The sequence below is a fragment of the Chamaea fasciata genome, unplaced genomic scaffold (genome assembly GCF_029207755.1).
Source record: "Chamaea fasciata isolate MVZ Bird 193981 ecotype frontalis unplaced genomic scaffold, bChaFas1.0.hap1 SCAF_153, whole genome shotgun sequence".
In the NCBI taxonomy this organism is placed as follows: Eukaryota; Metazoa; Chordata; class Aves; order Passeriformes; family Sylviidae; genus Chamaea; species Chamaea fasciata.
The window spans coordinates 19,841-41,530 of record NW_027094238.1 but is presented as its reverse complement, the minus strand read 5'-3'; the positions used below and the strand labels follow the sequence as shown (position 1 = coordinate 41,530).

General features: G+C 45.2%; 1 protein-coding gene and 1 pseudogene across 1 annotated transcript; one reads left to right on the top strand and one right to left on the bottom strand.

The window, feature by feature from the left end:
* Window positions 1-1,208: 1,208 nt before the first annotated feature.
* On the top strand, window positions 1,209-2,715 carry LOC136304737 (voltage-dependent anion-selective channel protein 3-like; the record flags this gene model as incomplete). Its single annotated transcript, XM_066208211.1, has 3 exons — window positions 1,209-1,352; window positions 2,244-2,301; window positions 2,549-2,715. Coding segments are annotated over 3 exons (294 nt in total), but the record flags the coding sequence as incomplete, so codon positions are not given.
* An 861-nt stretch (window positions 2,716-3,576) lies between these two features.
* Window positions 3,577-21,682, bottom strand: LOC136304738 (inhibitor of nuclear factor kappa-B kinase subunit beta-like; annotated as a pseudogene).
* Between the last annotated feature and the right edge of the window lie 8 nt (window positions 21,683-21,690).

Below are 21,690 nucleotides of genomic sequence, written 5' to 3'. Positions count from 1 at the left end.
ATGTTTTGTTTATTTTCTAAGCAATTGCCAAGAATACTGTCTGTGCCTGTCATCAGTCTACATGTTGACTGGTATCTACGCATCACACTGGAAGATCAGAATCCTTAAAAGACACTTTCCTTCTCAACTCTTGAAAAGACATTCACAACACCGCCAGTAGAATCTGAAGATGCCAGCTATTAGGAGACAGAATTGACCACAATTTAGTCAAAGTGCACCATCACACCTCCTACTAAGAAGATTTTAAGAACTGGAAGGTCTGTTCTTGTGGGAAATCCGCAGCGGGAGAAATGTGCACTCAATATGAGTGATCGGCAAATCTCGTTTATTGATAATTCATACAATGCTTTTATAATAACACTAATAAGCTCATGCATATTTCAAAAGTTAAGCTCAGGATTGGTGCTCAGACTAAAAGTCAGCTACGCCTCTTTCTACATTTCTTTGTGGTTACACAGTTTGAGTAAGTTTTTGTTTTACCGTGCTTCTCCCTCATATCTTTCAGCTACAAGGTCTTGTTATCGTATCCCAGCTGTGCTCAAGGACATGCGAAGCTTGCTGCCTTGCTGGTTCTCATGAGAGTGCCTGTGTGCTCAGCAAAGCTCCCTCATGTCTACGTGACCTTTTGCAGCTAGCCAGTTATCAATCACACTCTCCACACAGAAACTTTCTCCCTCAGAAATGCCCACGATGAAGGAGAAAGGCATGCGTGGCATTGTGTTTGTTTCCAGCTGTCATCGCTGCGTAGCCCTAATCTTGGCATTCAGGTGGCCTGAGACGCTCTGAAGATGGTGTATTTAAACGATTATAATGCAACAACATTGTTTTCAGTCTTATTCTCATAACTGAAGTCTCCTTTATGTGTTACTGCACACTGGCTTACTTGAGACAAGCAACCAGGTTACCTGGGTGGGTTGGTTTTGGTTTTGGTTTGTTTGGTTTGGTTTCTTTTGTCAGAACCTTAAACTGTAGGTCTCTGGCAAGTCTTGTTCCGTTCTGCAAGCAAAACATGTTTTGTGCAAAAAAAAATAGGAGCAGGAGTCTGCCAGCTCCAGCTAGGAAGTAGTGAGCCTGGGTTCAGGGAAGTATTGGATCTCTTGGTTCATTTTAGGAGATAATGTCAAATCATTGTGGGGAAGGGTTAATCTAAAGAGTTACTAAACAAAGCAAGGCCTGACACACTTGCATCTATTACAAACAGGAATGACGGCACTGAGTTTGGTGGGTCTGTTTATCAGAAGGTTACTAATAAGGTTGAGACATCAGTCAATCTTGCATGGACTGCTGGCAGTAACAACACACGTTTTGGTATTGCTGGAAAGTACCAAATGGATGAGAGGACTTCCGTTGTGGTAAGAATTTTGTTACAGAAATGAGTATTTCAAGCTCCCCTAAATACTGAAAATTTGTAATGAAGCAGTTGCTTGAACTAGTTACTGAGGAAGTATGGTAGATTGCGAACTGTGGCTTCTGTTGTGGTTCAAATTTAAATTGGGACCTCACACATCGTACTTGTGAACTTATGGAGGAAAAGAAATCTTAAATATAATTTTGTCCATAGTGAAATAGTCTGACTAGTGTGCTTGGAATAGCATGCTACTGTGCTGAAAAATGTCTTTCAAAAGACAATGAAAGTGTCCTTTTAATTCTTAAATCCATAATGTAAAACCATATTATAATTACAATGGTGGAAGTTTACCTGAGCTTACAGCCTTCTCCTAACAGTAAGTTAACCGTTGAAAGTTAGCTGACGTGTGTGTTTTAAGACCAAGAACTGAAGTAGCAAGGATTTATGTTTCAAAACAACAATTAGTTCCAGGACCACTGAACCAAAATTGAAAATGAGAAATACTGTTGTTAAGAGCTCAAAACTTAGTAATGCAAAAAGGGGATTGCATATTCATGTATTTCTTGCTCATTAGAAGAAAAAAGAAAATCACTCCTGAGTGATGTGAACAAGACAGGCTCTGAGGGACTGCAGTAAGTAGCTCTTTAAAAGATATAAAGACATAATAGAGGAGGCAGTGAAAAACAGCATGGCATTCTGTGAAGGCAGAATTTGCACCATTCGCTTAAGCTGAACACTCCTGAGAAAAGGAAAAGATTGGAACATGCTTCTAAGAGAGGTTGGTCTCCAAGTAGCTCAAGAGTGTTAATGCATAGGCCACCTTCTCAGGGGACTGGGATACTTCTGTATGAATACTTACACAGTTGATAAATACTGTGATTTTTTTTTCCTATAGGCTAAAGTGAACAATGCCAGCCTCATTGGAATTGGTTACACTCATGCCCTTCGACCTGGTACGCAGTTCTCACTGGTAGCAGCAAATGGTGTTAAGTACTACACTATGGTTTAATTCACTGTCATCTTAAGAACAGACTAGATGAACAAAGGAGCTAGAAGTCTACGTAGACTCAGAGAACTAAAGGATGTCTATGGATGCAAGTTCCTGTGGCAACTAAGCCACATTAGTGAGGTCAAGGACCTGAGGAAGAGCACTGTACTGGGATGTCAGTGCATGATGGTTCTCATGACTTGCTTTTGTAGGTGTAAAGCTGACCCTCTCAGGCTTGACTGATGGCAAGAATTTCAGTGCTGGAGGTCACAAAATTGGGCTGGGATTTGAGCTGGAAGCCTAACACAGCTTTAAGTAAAACAACTGGTGGTGCTCTGGAAGATGAAGGAAAAGTGTACCCGGTGCATTTCAGCCTTAATATTACTTGGAAATTTGAAGAAGTGTGAACTTTTTACTCTGCCCAAGAATGACTTTAACCCAATGCTGAAGTCCAGAGTGTGCCAGCACAACAAAGGAAGACACTTGAAGGCATGCATGGAAGTTGTGATGTTTGTGCCACATTTCAGTTTCCTGTATTTTAAATCTGTTCCAAAAAACCCAAAAGAAAATCCAACCTCTCCCCATTATTGTATTGCATTTTGCATGTCCTATACTTCACAGCCTTTTATAAAAGGAGGTCTCTGTGTTGTAGTGGAAATTTGGGGTTAGAACAGAATGAAATAAATTGGTCACAGTCAGAACACAAGGTTGGTGTGTGTTGACTCTCACCAAGGTTCCATCCAGCTGGGGTTTTGGTCTTTTTTTCATCTTTTCATGCAACTTTAAGCATGGTTAATAGATAATCTGAAAATGCTTTGTTACACGATACCTGTACACTGAAGATTTCCTTCTTTGGTTTCTAGGCTAACATTCTTACACCTCTCATGTTTTAGAGACCTGCACAGTGAAAGCAGCTTTTTCCATTATAGTGTTATTGAGCGCATCAACAAGAGCAAACCAAAAGTTTACATGTTTTAGATAATTTTGTTCCCATACAGGAAACAAGTATTAGGTAAGTACAACCATTACACTTAAAGAAAAAAAGTGCAAATCAGCAAAGTTAAGCAATTAAGTTCACAGTTCATTAGGAAGGTGACATCTACCAGTGACTGGGTATACCTTGTCCATTGTTCATTAGAAAGCCTAAAATGCAGCAAAACAGCCACAGGCGATGCCCAAGGGAAGACGTATCAGGACAGAGATCTGCTGTCCTAAGGCACAATTAAGAACATAACTCCAAGCAGTTAGAACAGGCATTCCCTAATGTATCTTTGTGAAAAAGTGTCTGAGAAGTGGATACTAAAAGCTAAGCCATATGTATCACATAAGCAGTTGGTGACAGTAGAAGGCAGTTGATATTCCCTTCTCAGAGGCAGCAGCTTTTCACAGTTGGCTTCCCAAAGCAGCATGGCTTCAGAGGCAACCAGAGTGATTCTACATCTGGGTTTGTTCTGGATTGTTTGTTTCTTCTACCTGAAGCTGCAGCCAGCTCCAGTCTAGAGCCGAAAGAATAAATTAAATTCAACACCAGGCTACAGTTGAGCTTTTTCTAAAATAAAGGTAAAGTGTGTTAAGAGTTATAAAAAATTTACTGGGAACAAGTTGGTCAATTTCATGATGAGCCACGTGACTGCTGTCAAGGAAACAACCTACTTGCACTCTCCAGTATTTTACTCTCTCTTCAATATTCTGCATTGTTAAATTAAGGATCCCTGACACCCGCTCATCCCAAATTTGTGTGCAGTTTTGCAGTAGTTTTGTACAACAGCCAAGTGCTTTGCCCCATCCTTTACTGTTTAGCGCAGCAAGTTCCCAGCATGTGGCCCCCAGTTTTGGCAAGCAGTGTATGTCAGGCGGCAGATTATGAGGGAACCGGTGCTTCCTATCTCTGTGCATCTCCTACTCTCCCCCTTGTCCACGAGTAAAATGCAGATTTCATTTAGCTGTGTTAGTGGTGGCAAAGTTGCACATTCAGAACTTCGAAGCCAGGCACTTCCTTAGTCCATTTACAGAAGAGTGAATACATTACCAGGAAACTCTGCTCTTGATCCTTCATTGTGTCATGCATCACATTTTCTAGTTGGCTACAAAGTTCCCGAGATTCCAGCAGCAGCTCCTCACTGAAAGGGGCAATTATTACACTATTAATTTCTGTGGCAGTTTAAAGAGATGCTGCCTCTGTCATCAAGAAATACTTCTGGCAGATACGCTGCAGAACACTGAAGTTAGTCAGGTCATAGGCTTGTATTTCATACTGCAAATGAAAAGTTGGTGGCAGCCCCTGATTTACTAAATGGGGGAAAGGAAATGTATTCCAAGATGGAATTGGGTTCTTATTAGGTGGAAACACTGTTGCTAGAGGAAAAGCTGAGAAGCCTATAAACTTAAGGATGGGGCAACAGGCAAAAACAAAACCAAGGTCTTTCATTCCAAGTGGTAACCCAGTTCATTTAAGCAAGCCGGAACTACGCATGCAGCAGTCTCAATGACACAGCTCAGCTCCTGTGACCTTACATGACAATACTTCAACAGTTCTTGCTGGCAGTGTACTTCCAAGTGAGCCCAACCATCTCAGATTAAAGGAAGAAAACCAAAAAACCACTTTTGTTACTGAGGCTGGGGGAAGTGAAGCCATACATGATACCCAATTTTCATATGGAAGATCTGAAAGCCCCAGGAAGTCTTAACTACCAAGTAAACTAAGGCTGCTGACAATGCAAGCTGAACACAAAGGGTAAAATATGAGAAACCCTGTGGGCCATTATTTCACAAAGCAGGAAGCCTAGCTTTGTAGTGGTGGCATTAGCAGCCGAAGAACTCCAGACTTTGCCTCACCTTTTTCTTACAGATTCTGATACACTGAATGTTCCAGAAGGGACTTGCAGCAGCAGTTGACCTGAGCTACCAAGACGGGATGTGTTCACGCTCTCTGGACTGCCAGTAACAGGACCACGCACTTTACTCTGAAGAAAACACAGAATATTCAGAGTGCAATTGTTCCCACTAGTTTTCAGCAGCCGGGAATATGAGACAACCTGGAACTTGGCTTTCATACTGATACAAAATAAAGAAAAGAACCATAGGATACACTCAATTTACTATTGTTTCAGTAGCCTGTGCTACAAACCATATTCTCAGGTTAAAGGGGAGTTCTTATTTTACTTACACAAGCAATTTTCAGCAAGTTCCACAGTTCTTTCTGTCGTTTCTCCTGAAGCCTAACAACTGTTTCCTCATCTTCACTCATCAGATTCATCACTTTCTCCACTCTGGGGAACAATTCCAATGCCTTCTGTTTGCAAACTACAGTTTTACTATTAAAAAAATAAAAACTAATCAGATCACACATGGGCCACTGCAGTAGAACATTTCTGAAGTTAATTATTTTCTGTTAACACTGCAAGATCTCAAGAGCCGTATGCAATGAGTTTTAAACCTTCTCTTGCTGGAAGAGAAAATACCTTCTCTCAACTCTGAATAAAATGTGCAAAGCTCACCTGAGCTGAGCATAAATGACTCAAACTTCTTTTTCAAAGGTCTGGATTGCCTGTAGAAGCAGTCGTACTATTTCCTGGCTGTCACCGCCTCTCCTCTGATCTGGAATGAGAGCCAATATTACACAGAAAGGTCGGTTTATAGGACAGAGTGAGAAGATTCTTAGCGGCTCATTTCCACTACTGCTTTAATCCTGAAACAGCCAAAGTTCAGGATATGTGAGTTTGAGTGGGATGAATTACACTGAATTTTAGCCACCTTCTTCAAAATTTAAAGAACTTGAAAAGGAGAGTTGGGACTGGATCAAAGGAACAGTCGTGTCTTTCATCCTTTCTACCCAGAAAGGTTGGTTGTTGCTTGTGGCAACAGCCTGCTCTGAGAAGAGCTCCAGAGGAGTTTCGAGAACAGCTCACAAAGCACCAAGAAAGGAAGGCTGGCCTAGTGTGAAACTGACTCCCTGACTTCCCTCTCGAGAAAAGGCAATCCAGGAGAGCCCATGTGCTGCTAGTGTCTGGGAAGCCCTAGAAGTCAGCTAGTTTTCTCAATGATCGTTACTACACCTCCAAAGTTACACACAAAGCAAGCTGACCTTGAGCTAAAGCGTCTTTTACCTCTTGGCTTCTCTCTGAGTCTTCGGTACAGCTCTCTGGCTTGTTCTTCTCTAGAAGTAAAAAGCAGGAAAGAAAAGGATTTCCAAAGAACCAAAACATGGAACAAATAGTTTGAGAACTCAAATCTTTTCTATACCTGTCTGCCATTTCAGAACAATGACAGATGAGTCAAAAAACATCTTTAGTGTTAAAGTGCTCCCAGTCCCCCACAATTTGGGTGGAAGAAACAGCCCTTTCACTGTCCTCTAGTGAGTAAGCTTAGCCAGAAACACTCCTGCATCTGAAGCTCAAGGTAGTTCAACTCACAAATCCTCCAGTGTTCCTCCTTGTTTACGACCTAGCGGGCTTCTCTGCAGGTCCACGATGTCTGTCTGCAGGGCCATCATCCTCTTCACTACCTGCTCCACATCATCTTCCTGAAAGCAGGGTAGAACATAAGCAACACAACAGTCTCATACCTAGAGACACTACCACTCACACTCACACTGGTTCTTCCTTTCTCATTCTTATTTCTAAACAAACCAACAAGATGCAAACAGCAGCCTTGGCCAAAGACAAACGAGTCGTTTCAATTCAAGGAAATTCCAAGAGGTTTCTGGGGCTTCGCCAAGATCTCCCGTTTCCCCCTAAGCCTTACAACAGAATGAGCTTCATGTAGTACTAATAATGCACAAAAATTGTGCCACACAAACCAAGGCAATGTGAAATCTGACATCAGTGCAGATACAAGGGGCTTCTATTTAAGGCAGGGACAATGAAGCTAAAGGGGGAGGAGGGGAGAGATAACAAAAAACAAACCTCTTTATGATTAGCAGTTAGATTTAAAAACATACCCGCCCACAAAGTTCCACAGCTTGCTCCATCTCTTTCCAGGCAAACAGCAGCTTCTCAGAAGCTACAGGAATCAAAGAAGAGTGACTGGCTTTCTCAGGTTCACAGAGAAGGTGGCAGGTGTTTTTGTGAGGATAAGAGTCATGAAAAGACCTGTTTGCCAGATTCTATACTCACTAATTCCAAACTCAATCTGCTCTTTATACTTTTCCAGGTCAATTTGGATGCTTGTTTTAAAGAAGTCCAGCTTTGCTTCCAGCTGCTGAGAAAGGGAGGCCATAGAATTCTTCATCTTCCAGAGGGTACTATTGTAACGCAACAGATTCATCCTGCAAGGACAAGAAGTTCCTATTAGCCTCTGAAAGTAGAAATCCACCAGGCTTTCATTTACATCCAAAACAGATACTTGAGACAGCGGTGAGGACAAATGCAGTTGTGCCAAAGGGCTAACTCTCCACTTTTCATGAATTGCATACAGCTCCAATCACGGGCTTCCCCATTCCAACAGGGTCCCATTTCTGTCTTCCCTTCCACCAGTGCACAAAGACAGAGATAAGTATTGTGGAGAAACGGCCACCGTACATGGCTGCTCGCTGCCCCTGCTGAAGCCGATTACAGTCCTCTTTCAGCATCCGCATCGTCTGCCAGATCTGACCCCACACTTTGCGCAACTGGAAAAAGTGGAGATTCTTCTTTGGATCCTGAACTGAAAACAGAGGAGGTGGGAGAAAGGGAAATGGTCATATTAGCGGGAAGCAGGAATACTGTGTTATCACAAAACAGACCAAAACATTGCTCCTTTGAGGGGCATGTTACTGCCTGCAAAGCCTAGAGCAGGATAACCCCTGTGCAGCTCCCCTAGCATGTCAAAATCAAACCCCTCCCTTTTTTAGTTATTCTGATAAACTGAATGAATGACAGTCCATTTTACTGCTTCTTCAGTCCCAATACGCAAAAGCTCCCTCTACTCTTTGTGCACGATACAGACCACAAAACACAGACGCCCCTCTCAACACTGACCCCGGCCCGCCCTTCATATTCATGCCAGAGGAGTCCTTACGGATGCAGTCAACACTTTCTGGATGAGGACGCAAGGCCACCTGAGCCTCAGGAAACTTTCTTGTTATCAAAGAGGAAGAGAAGGTCTGTGTCTGCTGCTGCAGTATCATTCACCTGCACAAGACAAAAGACCCAACCAGGTTTTCTTGGGAAGAGCAAGCCTTGGCAACACCACAAACAGAAGAGTCCTCCTCAACCAAACACAGAGCACCAAAGGCAACAGGCTGCCTACGCTACAGTGGCTGTTAGGTCTGTGAGGTTACCATGACAAAAGCATGCCACAACAGCAGGGAGTGCTGTGATCCCAAAGCGAGTGCAGTGACTTCTGATTCACTCAAACTTAAGAAAGGGAATACCGAGACTCACCTTGCCATCAGCTGTATGTTTAGTGACCAACTTCTGAGAAAACAATTCAAGTCCTGCTTCCTGCACTAGTTCCTGGTCCTGTTCTGGAATTCCTGTATCTGACTGAATCCTGGCCTTCACACTCTGCAGAGTCTCTTCCTCTGTCACAGGGTAGGTGTGCACAGTTCCCGTAACCATGTTCAAAACGTGAAGCAACTACCAGAAGAGTAGCATGGCATGAGAAAGGCTGAAGATACATTGGTCATCTTAGAGCAGAGATTGAGGGACCGAAAAAATGACCACCAAGAAACTCTTCAAAGCACTTGGCAGAATCAGCTACTTCCTAGCATTATGGCAAAGTTCTTGTCCTCCATCAAGGGGAAGAGAGGCCACATGGCAGTTAAATACCTGTAGAATCCTCTCTCAGAATATGGAACCAAGCATGCACAGAAGCTATTCGCTACTCCCAACAAGCTCAGGGAGTATTTGTCCTCAAAGAAGCAAGAGGAAAGCACCTGTCACTAACGGTCAGGAGACAGTTCTATGAGTTTCTGCCTCACTCTTCCTCCTAAGTCTAGGATTCAGAGGCTCAGGAAACTGCTCTCTGGAAAACTTTTTAGGCTAATACAGACATATTGCTTACCTTCAAGTTCAAAATGCCATCCAATGCTTTGAAACACCCATTGGGTCCATAGGTAGGATCTGTACCTCTCTGACGTGGGTGCCACATTAACATGAGTTGCGGCCATTTCTCCAGCCTCCCAGACAAAACACTGAGCAACAAAAACCAGGAGATCAGAAAAGGTAAAAGTGCAGTGGCAGTAACGATACGGCTTGTTCTGTGTGGGAGGACTGACAGAACTGCCCCCCTCCTTCTCCCTCCAGCACTCCACCTCTCCCCATCACAAACGCAGCGTTTAGAAGGCAGAAACCAAGACTACACAAGTCTGACAAGCGACAGTAGTACTGCCTGTGTCACGCACTCAGTGTATTCACAGATTAACACAGTAAGGCATACAACACAAACTTGGTCCCTTTGCAGAAGAATCAGTTTATCTCAGCACAGCAATTTCTAGTACTCACCTGTTTAGATTGTTGGGGCAGGGCAAACTGCTAGAAAACTTGACTTCTCCGGATAAGTCTTCTGAAACAACAATATCCAGCTCACTCTTCTGACGCACTTTTGCATGCCTAATGTGAGCGAGTACAATGGTGAAAAAATTGCCCGCCTTTCCCAGCCTGCATGCTAGTAGGCTCTTGAAAGCTACTCTTGACATATAATACAGATGCCACTTTGGTTTCTGTTACCTGCCCTGCGGGAGTCAGCCCTTATCCCATAGAGCAAGTCTCAGGAATGCTGAACTTGCTCAGGTGAGTCAAGCCCCTGTGAAAGGGGTCACTTTCCAAAAGGGCAAGAAACATGGGGATATTATCCTCAGAATCAAGGGACCACACTTCTGCTTCCTGTAAACAGGAAAGTCACATCATGCCCACTTACCACCCAGCCACGGTTCACTCACCATTGCACTGGCTGCCAGTTGGGTAGGAATGGTCGGAAGCCTGTAATGCACTCAAAGGCAAGCGTGCCAAAGCTCCAGGAATCCACTGTCACCCTATACTTCTGCTGTTCCAGCAGCTCTGGAGCCTGATACAGTTTACACGCATGAGACAAAGCCAGATGGCTTTGGCCAGAAAGCTCTTAGCTTTCTCTATCCCTTAACATCTCATTAACATTTGTACAAATAATTAAAGACATTACTGAACGCTGCCTCTCACGGGCTTTAAGACCCTCCTGGAGTGAGTAGCATAGGTTACTGGCACTCCTGCTTATTTATAACAGATGCAGGTAGCACAAACCCCAGTCTCAGCAAAACCCAGTGTCAGCAAAAAAGCAGTCACCTTTGCTAGCTTCAGCACCACAAACGCACCCCATACCGTGCAAGTACCTAATCCCAGCCCAAAGCTTGGTAACAGTTAATTCTATCCCACTAGAAAGCAGTAGCTGCTCTTCTAGCTGAATTCCTTTCTTACCAAGTACTGCAGAGTCCCAACAAAGGATGTGCACAGGCTCCCCTGATCCAACTCCTTAGCATAACCAAGGTCAATGATTCTGTGTATTAACTGAAACACACAACAGAGAATAAGAATGCCAGACTGAAGTCCTGTTAAAAGCACATCATACAGCAGAAAGAAAAGGTCTGGCTCTTCAAAGCTATGCAGGAAAGGTGCCAGTGAAGAGATAGAAGCAGAAATGGGAGGCTACTGTAGATTTCTAAAACCACAATGAATTTGAAGGTGTTGGAGCACACTTAGCAGTTACGCCTCTAGCTCCTTCCGATCTTTGGTCAATCAGGACAGTCTGCTTCTTTCCTTAATAGTTGAAAGTCAAAATGTCAGGTGTTAACAGACGTCTAATACAATGTCTCACCTCAGCTGCACACAGAATACTATGTGACAGTGACCTGAGACAGGTGTTATCCTGGGCTGAGTGCTCTTGCAGAGGGACCATGTAACTGCATGAAGCACATGCAGGTTCCTTGTAAGTTTACTTGTCTGTGCAGGTAGAGACGACGGCTTCCTGCTTACCCTTTGCTCTCCTTGCTGCAGCACAATGTTCTCTGGCTTCAAGTCTCTATGGATGATCCTGTTCTCATGAAGGTATTTGAGAGCAGAAGCTGAGACAGAAAAAGCCAGTTGTTAGAGCTAAGTAACAGTACCCAGCATGAGCTCAGTAAGGATTCATCTATTCTATCTAGTAATAAGCATGGCTTTCACATCAGACCTTGTACAATCAAACATACAACGAAACGCTGAGTGTCAGGGGTAAAGTCAGCACCATAGAACTCTGGACACAAATTGAGTTCTCTCTCTGGATGTTCCCTCACATCCTTCATGTAAACTGTAGTAATGCTGGCTAGCTTCCAGTAGGCAAGAACCTCCCCAGTCTCCCAACACTTTTGGGAGATGATCAAGATCATAAAAGGTCAATCTGAAATGGAGTCACTAAGGTCACTACTGTATATTTGGAGAGTGGACTCAGGACTAAAAGGGTTTCCATAGTTCAGACAACTGAAGGTACTGCCACCACTTACCAATGTCAGATAACAAGATAAGAATAGTTTCTTCCCGCAAGCCACAGCAATTCTCCAGCTGGTCCAGGTACTGCAAGTAGGGAACACAGAATGTAGTCTTTCTCTTCTCTATCCCGAGTGAACTCCAGAGTTCCACAAATTCTCAGGGATGCAAGAAGTTTCAGCAACAGCAATTAAATTCTCCAGAAGCACAAAACTCTATGGACTGTGACCTGCGGTAGCAGCAATTACAGCTTTGTGCCTTGGTTTAATTGCATGGGAAAGAAGATGAAAGAAGTCACTGTCATCCCGTTTTCATCCTCCTATTTGTTCCATCCCTCTTTGCCTGACACTATCAACTCCAATCTGAGGCCTAAGGTCTGTGTTTTAGCTATGGGCAGATTATAGACAAGGTCAGAAAAGCCTTAGGATTAGAACTACCATGTGTTATCTCTTCCTATGACAGACAAGAGTTCATCACTTTCAGGAAGGGTACAGCCTACAGATGCACCTACCCTACAATGGTCTTGGCCATACTCAAATACTGTTGCACGTCCCCTACACTTGCCCTCATTCTCTGTGTGCAAACTCCTCACAGTGTCACTTGCACCTAAAAAAATACAAAGCACTTAAGTCTTCAAAAGCTGAACGTAATACCAAGGACCAAGCCACCAACACTTGTTGATGCCATGACTAGAAATAGGAAACATCAGGGTATGAAAGCAAAGGTTTGAAGGGAAAACTTCAGTAGAAAACCTAGGACCAGATCAGAAGGTGATCCATTCCTAGGTTACCATCCTAGGGACCCCACCTTGCGGAGGTCTCCACCTTGGCAGTACTCCATGGCCAACAATGGCAAGTCATTTGGTGCGAGCTTCTGCATCCCTTCAGGGACATCGCGGGCAGCCACCACATTGGGATGGTTCAGTCTGTAGAACAAAAATTAGGCAAGTACACACGATGTTCTGAAACTGCTATACACTTTCATGTGCTCGTGGTCACCACGCAAAGCCCAACACGGTCACAAATGCTTTGAGAAACTGAGTTAGTGAATTCTAAAGGTTTCCATCTCTCACGGACTCATTTTAACTCCTGGCACTTCATACGGAAGACAGTGTGTTTCTTCAACATGTATGCATTACAGATCTTTCTAGAAGGTACAGCAACGAGCCCTGCACAGGAGTGCAAGGGAGTCTGTTGCTACCGTCCAGAAAAGACCCAAACTGCAATGAGACTGCTGCAGCCGAAAATGTTAATCCAACACCCCAAGGGACTGCCGCAGCACAGACGTTAAGTCAGGCAAAGCGGCGGCTCTAGGTAGCAGCGCTGTTGTAGCGCTGAGGGCACGGCAGACGAGCCGAAGACGGCAGTGTGAGACCCAAGAGGAATAGGAATAGGAATAGAAAATAGAAACTTTTAGAGCCCCAAAATCCCCCAAAATTCACCCAAAATGCCCCAAAAATGACCCCAAAAAAATCCCACTAAAAATCGAGATTTCAGAGCCCCAAAATCCCCAAAAATGACCCCAAAATCTCGACTGAAAACTGAGATTTTTTAAGCCCCAAAATCCCTCAAATTCACCCCAAAATTCCCACCCAAAATTCCCACTAAAATTGAGATTTTTTAGAGCCCAAAAATCCCCAAAATTCACCCCAAAATTTCCTGCTGAAAGTGGGAATTTTTAAAGCCCCAAAATCCCCAAAATTCCCCCCAAAATTCCCACCTAAAATCCCTCAAAAAACCCCAAAATTCCCACTAAAAATTGGGATTTTTAGAGCCCCAAAAATCCCCAAAATTCACCCAAAAATTGGAATTTTTAAAGTCCCAAAATCCCCTAAATTCACCCCAAAATTTCCACCCAAAATCTCCTAAATTCACCCCAAAATTCCCACTAAAAATTGGAACTTTTAGAGCCCCAAAATCCCCCAAAATTCACCTAAAATGCCCCAAAAATGATCCCAAAAATTCCCATTAAAAATGGGGATTTCAGAGCCCCAAAATCTCAAAAACTGGCCCAAAAATTCGCCCCAAAAATCAGGATTTCAGAGCCCCAAAATTCAAAAAAATTACCCCAAAGTTCTGATTGAAAAATGGGATCTTTGAAGTCCCAAAATTACCTAAATTCATCCCAAAATTCCCACCCAAAATCCCCCAAAATTCTCACTAAAATTGAGATTTTTGGAGCCCCCAAATCCCCAAAAATGACCCCAAAATTCCCACTAAAAATTGGAATTTTTAGGAGCCCCAAAATCCCCAAAATTCACCCAAAAATTGGAATTTTTGAAGTCCCAAAACCCCCAAAATTCACCCCAAAATTCCCACTAAAAATTTGGATTTTTAAAGCCCCAAAATCCCCCAAATTCACCCAAAATTCCGACAGAAAATTGGGATTTTTGATGCCCCAAAATCCCCAAAATTCTCCCCAAAAATCCCAAAAAACCTCCAAACCCCCTCCCAGTACAAACCAGTACAAACCAGTAAAGAAAAACCCCAAACCAGTATAAACCAGTACAAACCAGTCACCTCAAATCCCTTCCCAGTTCATCCCACTTCATCCCAGTGACCCCTAAACCCTGTCCCAGTACAAACCAGTAAGGAAAACCCCCAAACCAGTACAAACCAGTATATCCCAGTACAAACCAGTAAAAACCAGTATAAACCAGTAACTCCCAGTATCCCCCAGCGCCGGGCCCTGGTGCTGAGCCACTCCCTGGAGGCCGCCGAGCGTCGAGAGATCCCAAACCAGTACGGACAGGTGAGGGCACTGGGACGGGGACTGGGGGTCACTGGTTTATACTGGGATGGATTGGGAGTGGGTTTGGGGTCACTGGTTTATACTGGGATGGACTGGGAGTGGGTTTGGGATCACTGGTTTATACTGGGATGGACTGGGAGTGGGTTTGGGGTCACTGGTTTATACTGGGATGAACTGGGAGTGGGTTTGGGGGTTACTGGTTTATACTAGGATGAACTGGGAGTGGGTTTGGGGTCACTGGTTTATACTGGGATGGACTGGGAGTGGGTTTGGGGTCACTGGTTTATACTGGAATGGACTGGGAGTGGGTTTGGGGGTCACTGGTTTATACTGGGATGAACTGGGAGTGGGTTTGGGGTCACTGGTTTATACTGGGATGGACTGGGAGTGGGTTTGGGGTCACTGGTTTATACTGGGATGGACTGGGAGTGGGTTTGGGGGTTACTGGTTTATACTGGGATGGACTGGGAGTGGGTTTGGGGGTTACTGGTTTATTCTGGTTTAAACTGGTTTTGGGGTTTCTGGGCGTGGTGTAACTTTTGCCCCTCCCCCCACAGGTGAACCGACCACGCCCTTCATCAGGCCACGCCCCCTTCCCTTATATGGAGCGACAAGGGTGGGACAAACTGGGCGGGGCCTGGGGGTTACTGGGTTGTACTGGGAGGGAGTGGGAGGGGCCAACGCGGCTCTGACCCTGCCCACCGCGCCGATATGCAAATTTATGTACATGAGAGCACAAATAAACGCGAATGACGTCACTGACCACGGGGACTGGGAGTTACTGGCTTGTACTGGGAGGGGCCTGGGCGTGGCTCTGACCCCGCCCACCTCACTGACACACCAGCCTTATGTAAATTTATGCAAATGAGAGGCGAAATAAATGCGGGTGACATCAATTGTACACCGAGGCGCAAAGCGGCGCCGGGGGAATGATGGGATAAACCGAGGCACAGAGCGGCGCAGGGCATGACGGGATACACCGAGGCGCAAAGCGCCGCAGGGCATGACGGGATACACCGAGGCGTAATACGGCACGGGGCACGATGGGATACACCGAGGCCCCAAATGACCCCAAAATTGTCCCGAATTTCCCCCCCAAAAAATCCGCCCCAAATTTCCCCAAAAATCCCCAAAATTCCCCTCAAATTTCCCAAAAAATCTAAAAAAATTCCCAAAATTTCCTCAAAAGTCCCAAATAATCCCCAAATTTTACCAAAATCCCCCCCAAAATTCCCAAAATTTCTTCAAAAATCCCCCAAAATTCTTCAAAATTCCACAAATATCTCCCCCAAAATTGTCCCCAAATCCCCCCAAAATCGACCAAAATTCTCCTGAAATTCCCCCCAAAAACAGCCCACAAAAATTCCCAAAATTTCCTCAAAAATTCCCCAAATTTTACCAAAATCAAAAAAAATTTCCCAAAATTTTGTCAAAAATCCCCCCAAATTCCCCAAAATTATCAAAATTTTTTCAAAAATCCTCCAAATTCTCCCAAATTTCACCAAAACCTAAAAAAAATCCCAAAATGTCTTCAAAAATCGCAAAAATCCCCCCAAATTCCCAAAATTTCCCTCCCAAATCACCCAAAATTTCCCCCGATATGACCCAAAACGGTCCAAAAATTCCCAGGATTTCACCATTCCTTCTTTGAATTCCTCCAAATCCCCCGAATTTCCCCCTAAAATTCCCAAATTTTCCCAAAATTCCCCCAAATAACCCCGAAATTTCCGGAAAAAAACCCCAAATTTCCTCAAAAAAGTCCCAATTTTTTTCCCAAATTCCTCCCAAAATCCCCCAAAATTTCCCCCAAATCCCCTGAATTTTCCCAAAATCCCCAAAATTCCCCCAATTTTTTCCAAATTACCCGAAATTTCCCCCAAATTCTCCCAAATTTCCCAAAAAATTCCCCCAAATTTGCCCCAAAATGACCCCAAATCATCAAAATTCTCCCAAAATTCCTTCAAAACCTCCCAAAATTCCCCCAGATTTTCCCAAAATCCGGCAAATTCTCTCCCCGCAGAGCCCCCACTGGTGGCCCTCAAGGTCGGAAAGTTTTGGGGGAAAAACCCCGAAATTTCGGGAAATTTGGGGTGAAATTTTGAGATTTTTGGGGTCGTTTTTGGGGGAATTCTGGGGGGGAAATGGAGGATTTGGGAAATTTGGGAGAATTTTGGGGAAATTTTGGGAGATTTGGGGTGAAAATTGGGAATTTGGGGATTTTGGGGGGAATTTTTAGGGGATTTTGCGGGAAAATTGGGAAAATTTTGGGATTTTTTGATGGTTTGGGGTCGTTTTTAGGGGGATTTTTGGGGAAAATTTGGGGGAAAAACCCCAAAATTTGGGAAAATTGGGAAAAAAAATGGGAACATTTGGGGGGATTTGAAAGATTTGGGAATTTTTGTGGAAAATTTTGAGGAATTTTGGGGGAATTTTTTGAGGATTCTGTGGGAAACTTTTGGAATATTAAAAAAATTGGGAAAAATTGAGAAAAATGGGGAAAACTTGGGAAAAAATTGGGAAAAATGGGGAAAAATTGGGAAATTTTGGGAATTCTGGGGGAAAATTTTGGGAATTTTTTCGAGGAAAAAAATTGGAATTTTTTTGGGGGGGGGAAATTTGGAGTTTTTGGGAAATTTGGGGATTTTTGTGGGAATTTTGAGGGATCCCCCCTCTGCCCCATAGATCCCGAATCCCAAACCCCGCCCCACAGATCCCATCCCCGCCCCACAGATGGCTCCTGCCCCACAGATTGTCCCGCCCCCGTCTCTGCCCCACAGGAGCCGCTGGAGCCGCCCCACAGGATCCGGCGCCCCCCGAGTGACCTCCTGAGCAACCCCTGCCACGGTGAGCCCCACGGCTGAGCCCTGACCCACGGATCTGTGACCCACGGCTGAGCCCTGACCCACAGAGCCCTGACCCACGGATCTGTGACCCACGGCTGAGCCCTGATCCACAGAGCCCTGACCCACAGATACCAGACCCACAGATCTCTGCCCCACAGATCCCTGCCCCACAGATCCCTGCCCTGCCAGGGGCCGGGGCTCAGGCCTTGGCCTTTTGGATTCATGGAACACATCCAGGTTTGCTCAGCACCAGAGACACCTTTGCCTTGTCTGTCCCCACCTGTCATCAGTGCCTGCAGTGATGGAACCTGGGGACACTTTCTCCATTGGGTCTCTCTGTGTGTCCCATTAAAACTGCAAAAAACTTCAGTGTTTTAATTTACCTTTGAGTTCTTGAGAAGTTTTTGGAACACTCTTTCAGGGACAGAGTTGAATGGAAACACCAAATCCACGGGAGGGTCATTCAAGTCCTTGGGCTGTTTCTGTGCTGCTGAGCTGGGCCGGGCTCCTGGCACAGAGGCAGCTCCTGGCAACAAAGGAAACTTTTAGAAAGACATTTCCCCTGAGGAGAAATCCTCCTTCAGATGGGTCACCTGTATCATTTGAAATGTAGACTCAGAGTGAAAGTTTACAGTGGCATAACAACCTTTTCTGTTCCTTTCTCATTAATTGTTAACCCTCTCCTTTTTGTTTGTTTTGGTTCATTTTGCTTTTAACAGTAGAGAACATCATTCTTACATGGAATAGTAGGTTTTGCACTTAGGCTAATTGATATCTACGCCTATAGAACCCATACCTATGGAATATTAAGTTTTAAATACAATACGTACGTTTCATGAGCAAAAAACCACGTTGAACTAAACAAGTGTCCCCCAGCCCCTCCAGGATCCCCAACTGTTCCCTCAGCGCCCATTCGCCCGCCCCTAAAGCGTCCCCGGATCCCTTGAACGCTCCGACCCCACAGATTCCCCTTAGAGCGACTTCAGGGAATTCATCTCCAATCATCCCCCCTGGCCTCGGAGCCCCTCGGAACACGGTTCTGCGCCTAAAAACTCCTGCCCCGCCCCGCGCCCTAGAGAGCTCGGTTACAGCTCCCCAAGCTCCCCGCAAGTGCTCCCGAGCCGTACACGTTCCCCCCGAGGACCTCAAATCGCGGCTCGGACACAAAAGTGTCCCCAAAGCGCCTTCCCGGAGCCCCAGACGCCGCGTTCGAGCCACTTCCGGGACTACAGCTCCCAGCATGCTCCGCGGCGCACGCGAAGCGCTCCTCCAGCCGTGACTCCATCTCCCATCATGCCCCGCGCCCCGCCGACAGCCGTTGGAGCTGCGCCTCGACCTCCCGTGATGCTCCGCGGCGCCGTTCAACCCTGTTCTACCCGCGCCTACAACTCCCATCATCCCCCGCGCCCCAGAGAGTCCCCTCAGAGCCCCCCAGGTGCCCGCCCGGACCCCGAAGGGCCCCGGATTCCCCTCCCTGACCTCCAAGTGCCCCCTGGACCCCGAATTGTCCGACAGAATCCCTAAGTGCCCCTCCAAGTGTCCACCCGCTTCCCAAATGTGTCCTCCAGACCCTCAAGTTCTCTCCAAATTCCCTGCCCCAAATGTGCCCCAGAAATGTCTCCATGAACCCCAAAGTGGCCCCTTTTACCCTGTCGGAGAAAATGCTAAAGAAGATGACAAAAGGACTAAAAATAGAGCAAATCAGCATGAAGAAGAAGAAATCAATAGCCAGTAGTGGTCAATCAGTTCATGAAGGGAAGTGTGTTACTTAGAACCAATGACCAATACCCTTTTTCGTTGCTAAAAATATATTGATTTTATAATGTCAATATAAAAATTAGGTAATAAAATATAGAAAAATGTTATTACAAAACTGAAAAATAAATTTCTAATTTTATTATTTACATAAGTTTGTTTTTAATAAAAAATGCTGAATTTTCTTTTATGTTTTGGGAGCTCAGTCCAAGGTGGGTGATGTCACACGTGGTGAGGTTGGGTGAGAAGCAGGTTGTCCAAACAGGGTCAGCCTGCAAGGGGCTCATTCTTCGCTGTGCTCAGAACTCCTAAGGAGACATTCAGCACCAAGATCACCTAAAGAACGCTTCAGTCAACTCTTCAATGAAATGAAAAATTAAAAAAATACTCCTGCAATTAAAAAACCAAAAATCATGAGGTGCGCTTTGATATCTTCCTCCAAGTTTTTCCAAAAAAAAAAAATTTTTTTTGCAAGTTTTTCCAAACAGTTTCTGACGCAGAGCCAAAGGGCCCTCTGCTCAGAATCCTTTTCCTTAAAAGCATGGGGATATGGATGATTTCTGTGCCCCGTAAAGGTCCAGTGCCATTCACCTCTGGATACCAACCTGTTCTTCCATCTGACTGGGGATGGAGTCGCGGAAGATGAGAGGATTTCTCTCCAGCAATGATATCCTGCCCCTTGGCAGATATCAGGCAGTTCAAATCAAATTTCAGGTTTAGCTCACAACACTCAGGATGCTGACAGATGATGGAAGCACTGTCACAGCAGCTCTAGCTTGACTTTCCGCCTACACTACTGTACATTTTAAACCACTTCTGAACAGGATCACTAGAAATGGGCAGCCATCCCTAAATCATCCCTGAAAACACAACGGCATCCAACAGGTGTTTGCTTGAGTTATGCCCCTAAGGGAAGGCAGTACTTAAACAGGCATAGAGAGGATAAAAGGAATAATTCTGTTCCTAAGAGCTGCCTCCTTCCCCTGTCTCCTCATTTGCCAAGGCCATGCACGAGGCCGATCAGCGCCGCTGGCGCCTCCGGAACCACCTGCAGCTGGCGGCCAAAGGTGACCAAAAAACCCCTCCCAAAAAAAACCCCCAAAAATTTGGGGGAAGGGGGAATCCCTCCCCAGAATGATATTTTTACATTTTTATTTATTTCGGGGTTTTTTTGTTTGTTTAATCAGGCCCTCTCCGGCAAACCTTCGCTCAAAACCCACTGAGCTCCCCCGGGGCCGCTCCGGCCGCGCCCTCAGACACCCCGAAAAGACCCTGGAAAGACACGTTGGGCTGAGGGGGGATCCTGGAAAATTCAAAAGAATTAAAAACCGGAAATATCCGACTCGTTCTTTGGGGCAAAAAACGGATAAAATCGGGAGGTTTCGGGCGGTTTGGCCTCCGGGGCTTGCCGTACAAAATGGCGGCGCGGTGTGAGGGTGACAAAATGGCGGCTCGGAGATTTCGCCGTACAGAATAGAGAAAACGGAGATTTGGGAGGAAAAAAGGGGATTTCGGGGAAAAAGGGGATTTCAGAGATAAAAATTGGATTTTCCAATTCTAAATTTGGAGAAAAAACGGATAAAATCGGGAGGTTTTGGGGCGGTTTGGCCGCTGGGGGTTGCCGTACAAAATGGCGGCGCTGTTTGAGGGAGACGTGAGGACGACAGAATGGCGGCGTTTTGAGGATCGTGCCGTACAAAATGGAGAAAACGGAGATTTGGGTGGAAAAAGGGGATTTGGGGGAAAAAGTGGATTTTAGAGATAAAAATGGAAATCTCCGACTCTAAATTTGGGGGGGAAAGGGCAAAATTTAGGGAGTTTTGGGGCGGTTTGACCGCTGGGGGTTGCCGTACAAAATGGCGGCGCGGTGTGAGGGGTGAGGAGTGTGCGGCAAAATGGCGGCGCCCTGAGGATCTTGCCGTACAAGATGGCGGCGCGCGGGGTTTTTTTTGCCTTACAAAAACGAAGAAAATGGAGATTTGGGGGGAAAAATGGGATTAAAAAAAAAAAAAAGAAATTTTAGAGAGAATAATGGAGATTTTGGTTGGGAAACGGGAAAATTTGTTGGGTTTGGGGTGGTTTGGCCGCTCGCGGTTGCCGTACAAGATGGCGGCGCGCGGGGGGTTTTGCCGGATAAGACGGAAATTTGGGGGGAAAATGGAGATTTTGGGGAAAAAAGGGAGATTTTAGGGGGGAAAATGGGGATTTTAGAGGGAAAAACGAAATTTTGTGGGGAAAAAAATCGCTTTAAAAAGAAAAAAAATCCCCAAATCGGCAAAACCTGAGGGGAAAAATTTTCCCCAAAATCGCCTCAAACTCCCACAAACAAAAAAAAAAACCCGCGGCGACAGCAAAACAACAACAACAAAAAGCGGCGATCTGAAAATTTATTGAAATTTTATTTTAATTTTATTTCCCTTCCGGCGTTTAATCGCCGGCGCCGCTCCCGCCTCGTTCCGTACAAGATGGCGGCGCACGAAGCGGAAGTTGGGTCATGGCACTTCCGGTGCGAAATGGCGCCGCGCTTCGCGGTCATTCCGTACAACATGGCGGCGAGCGGATGCTTCGGTGACGTGCGCATGCGCGCTG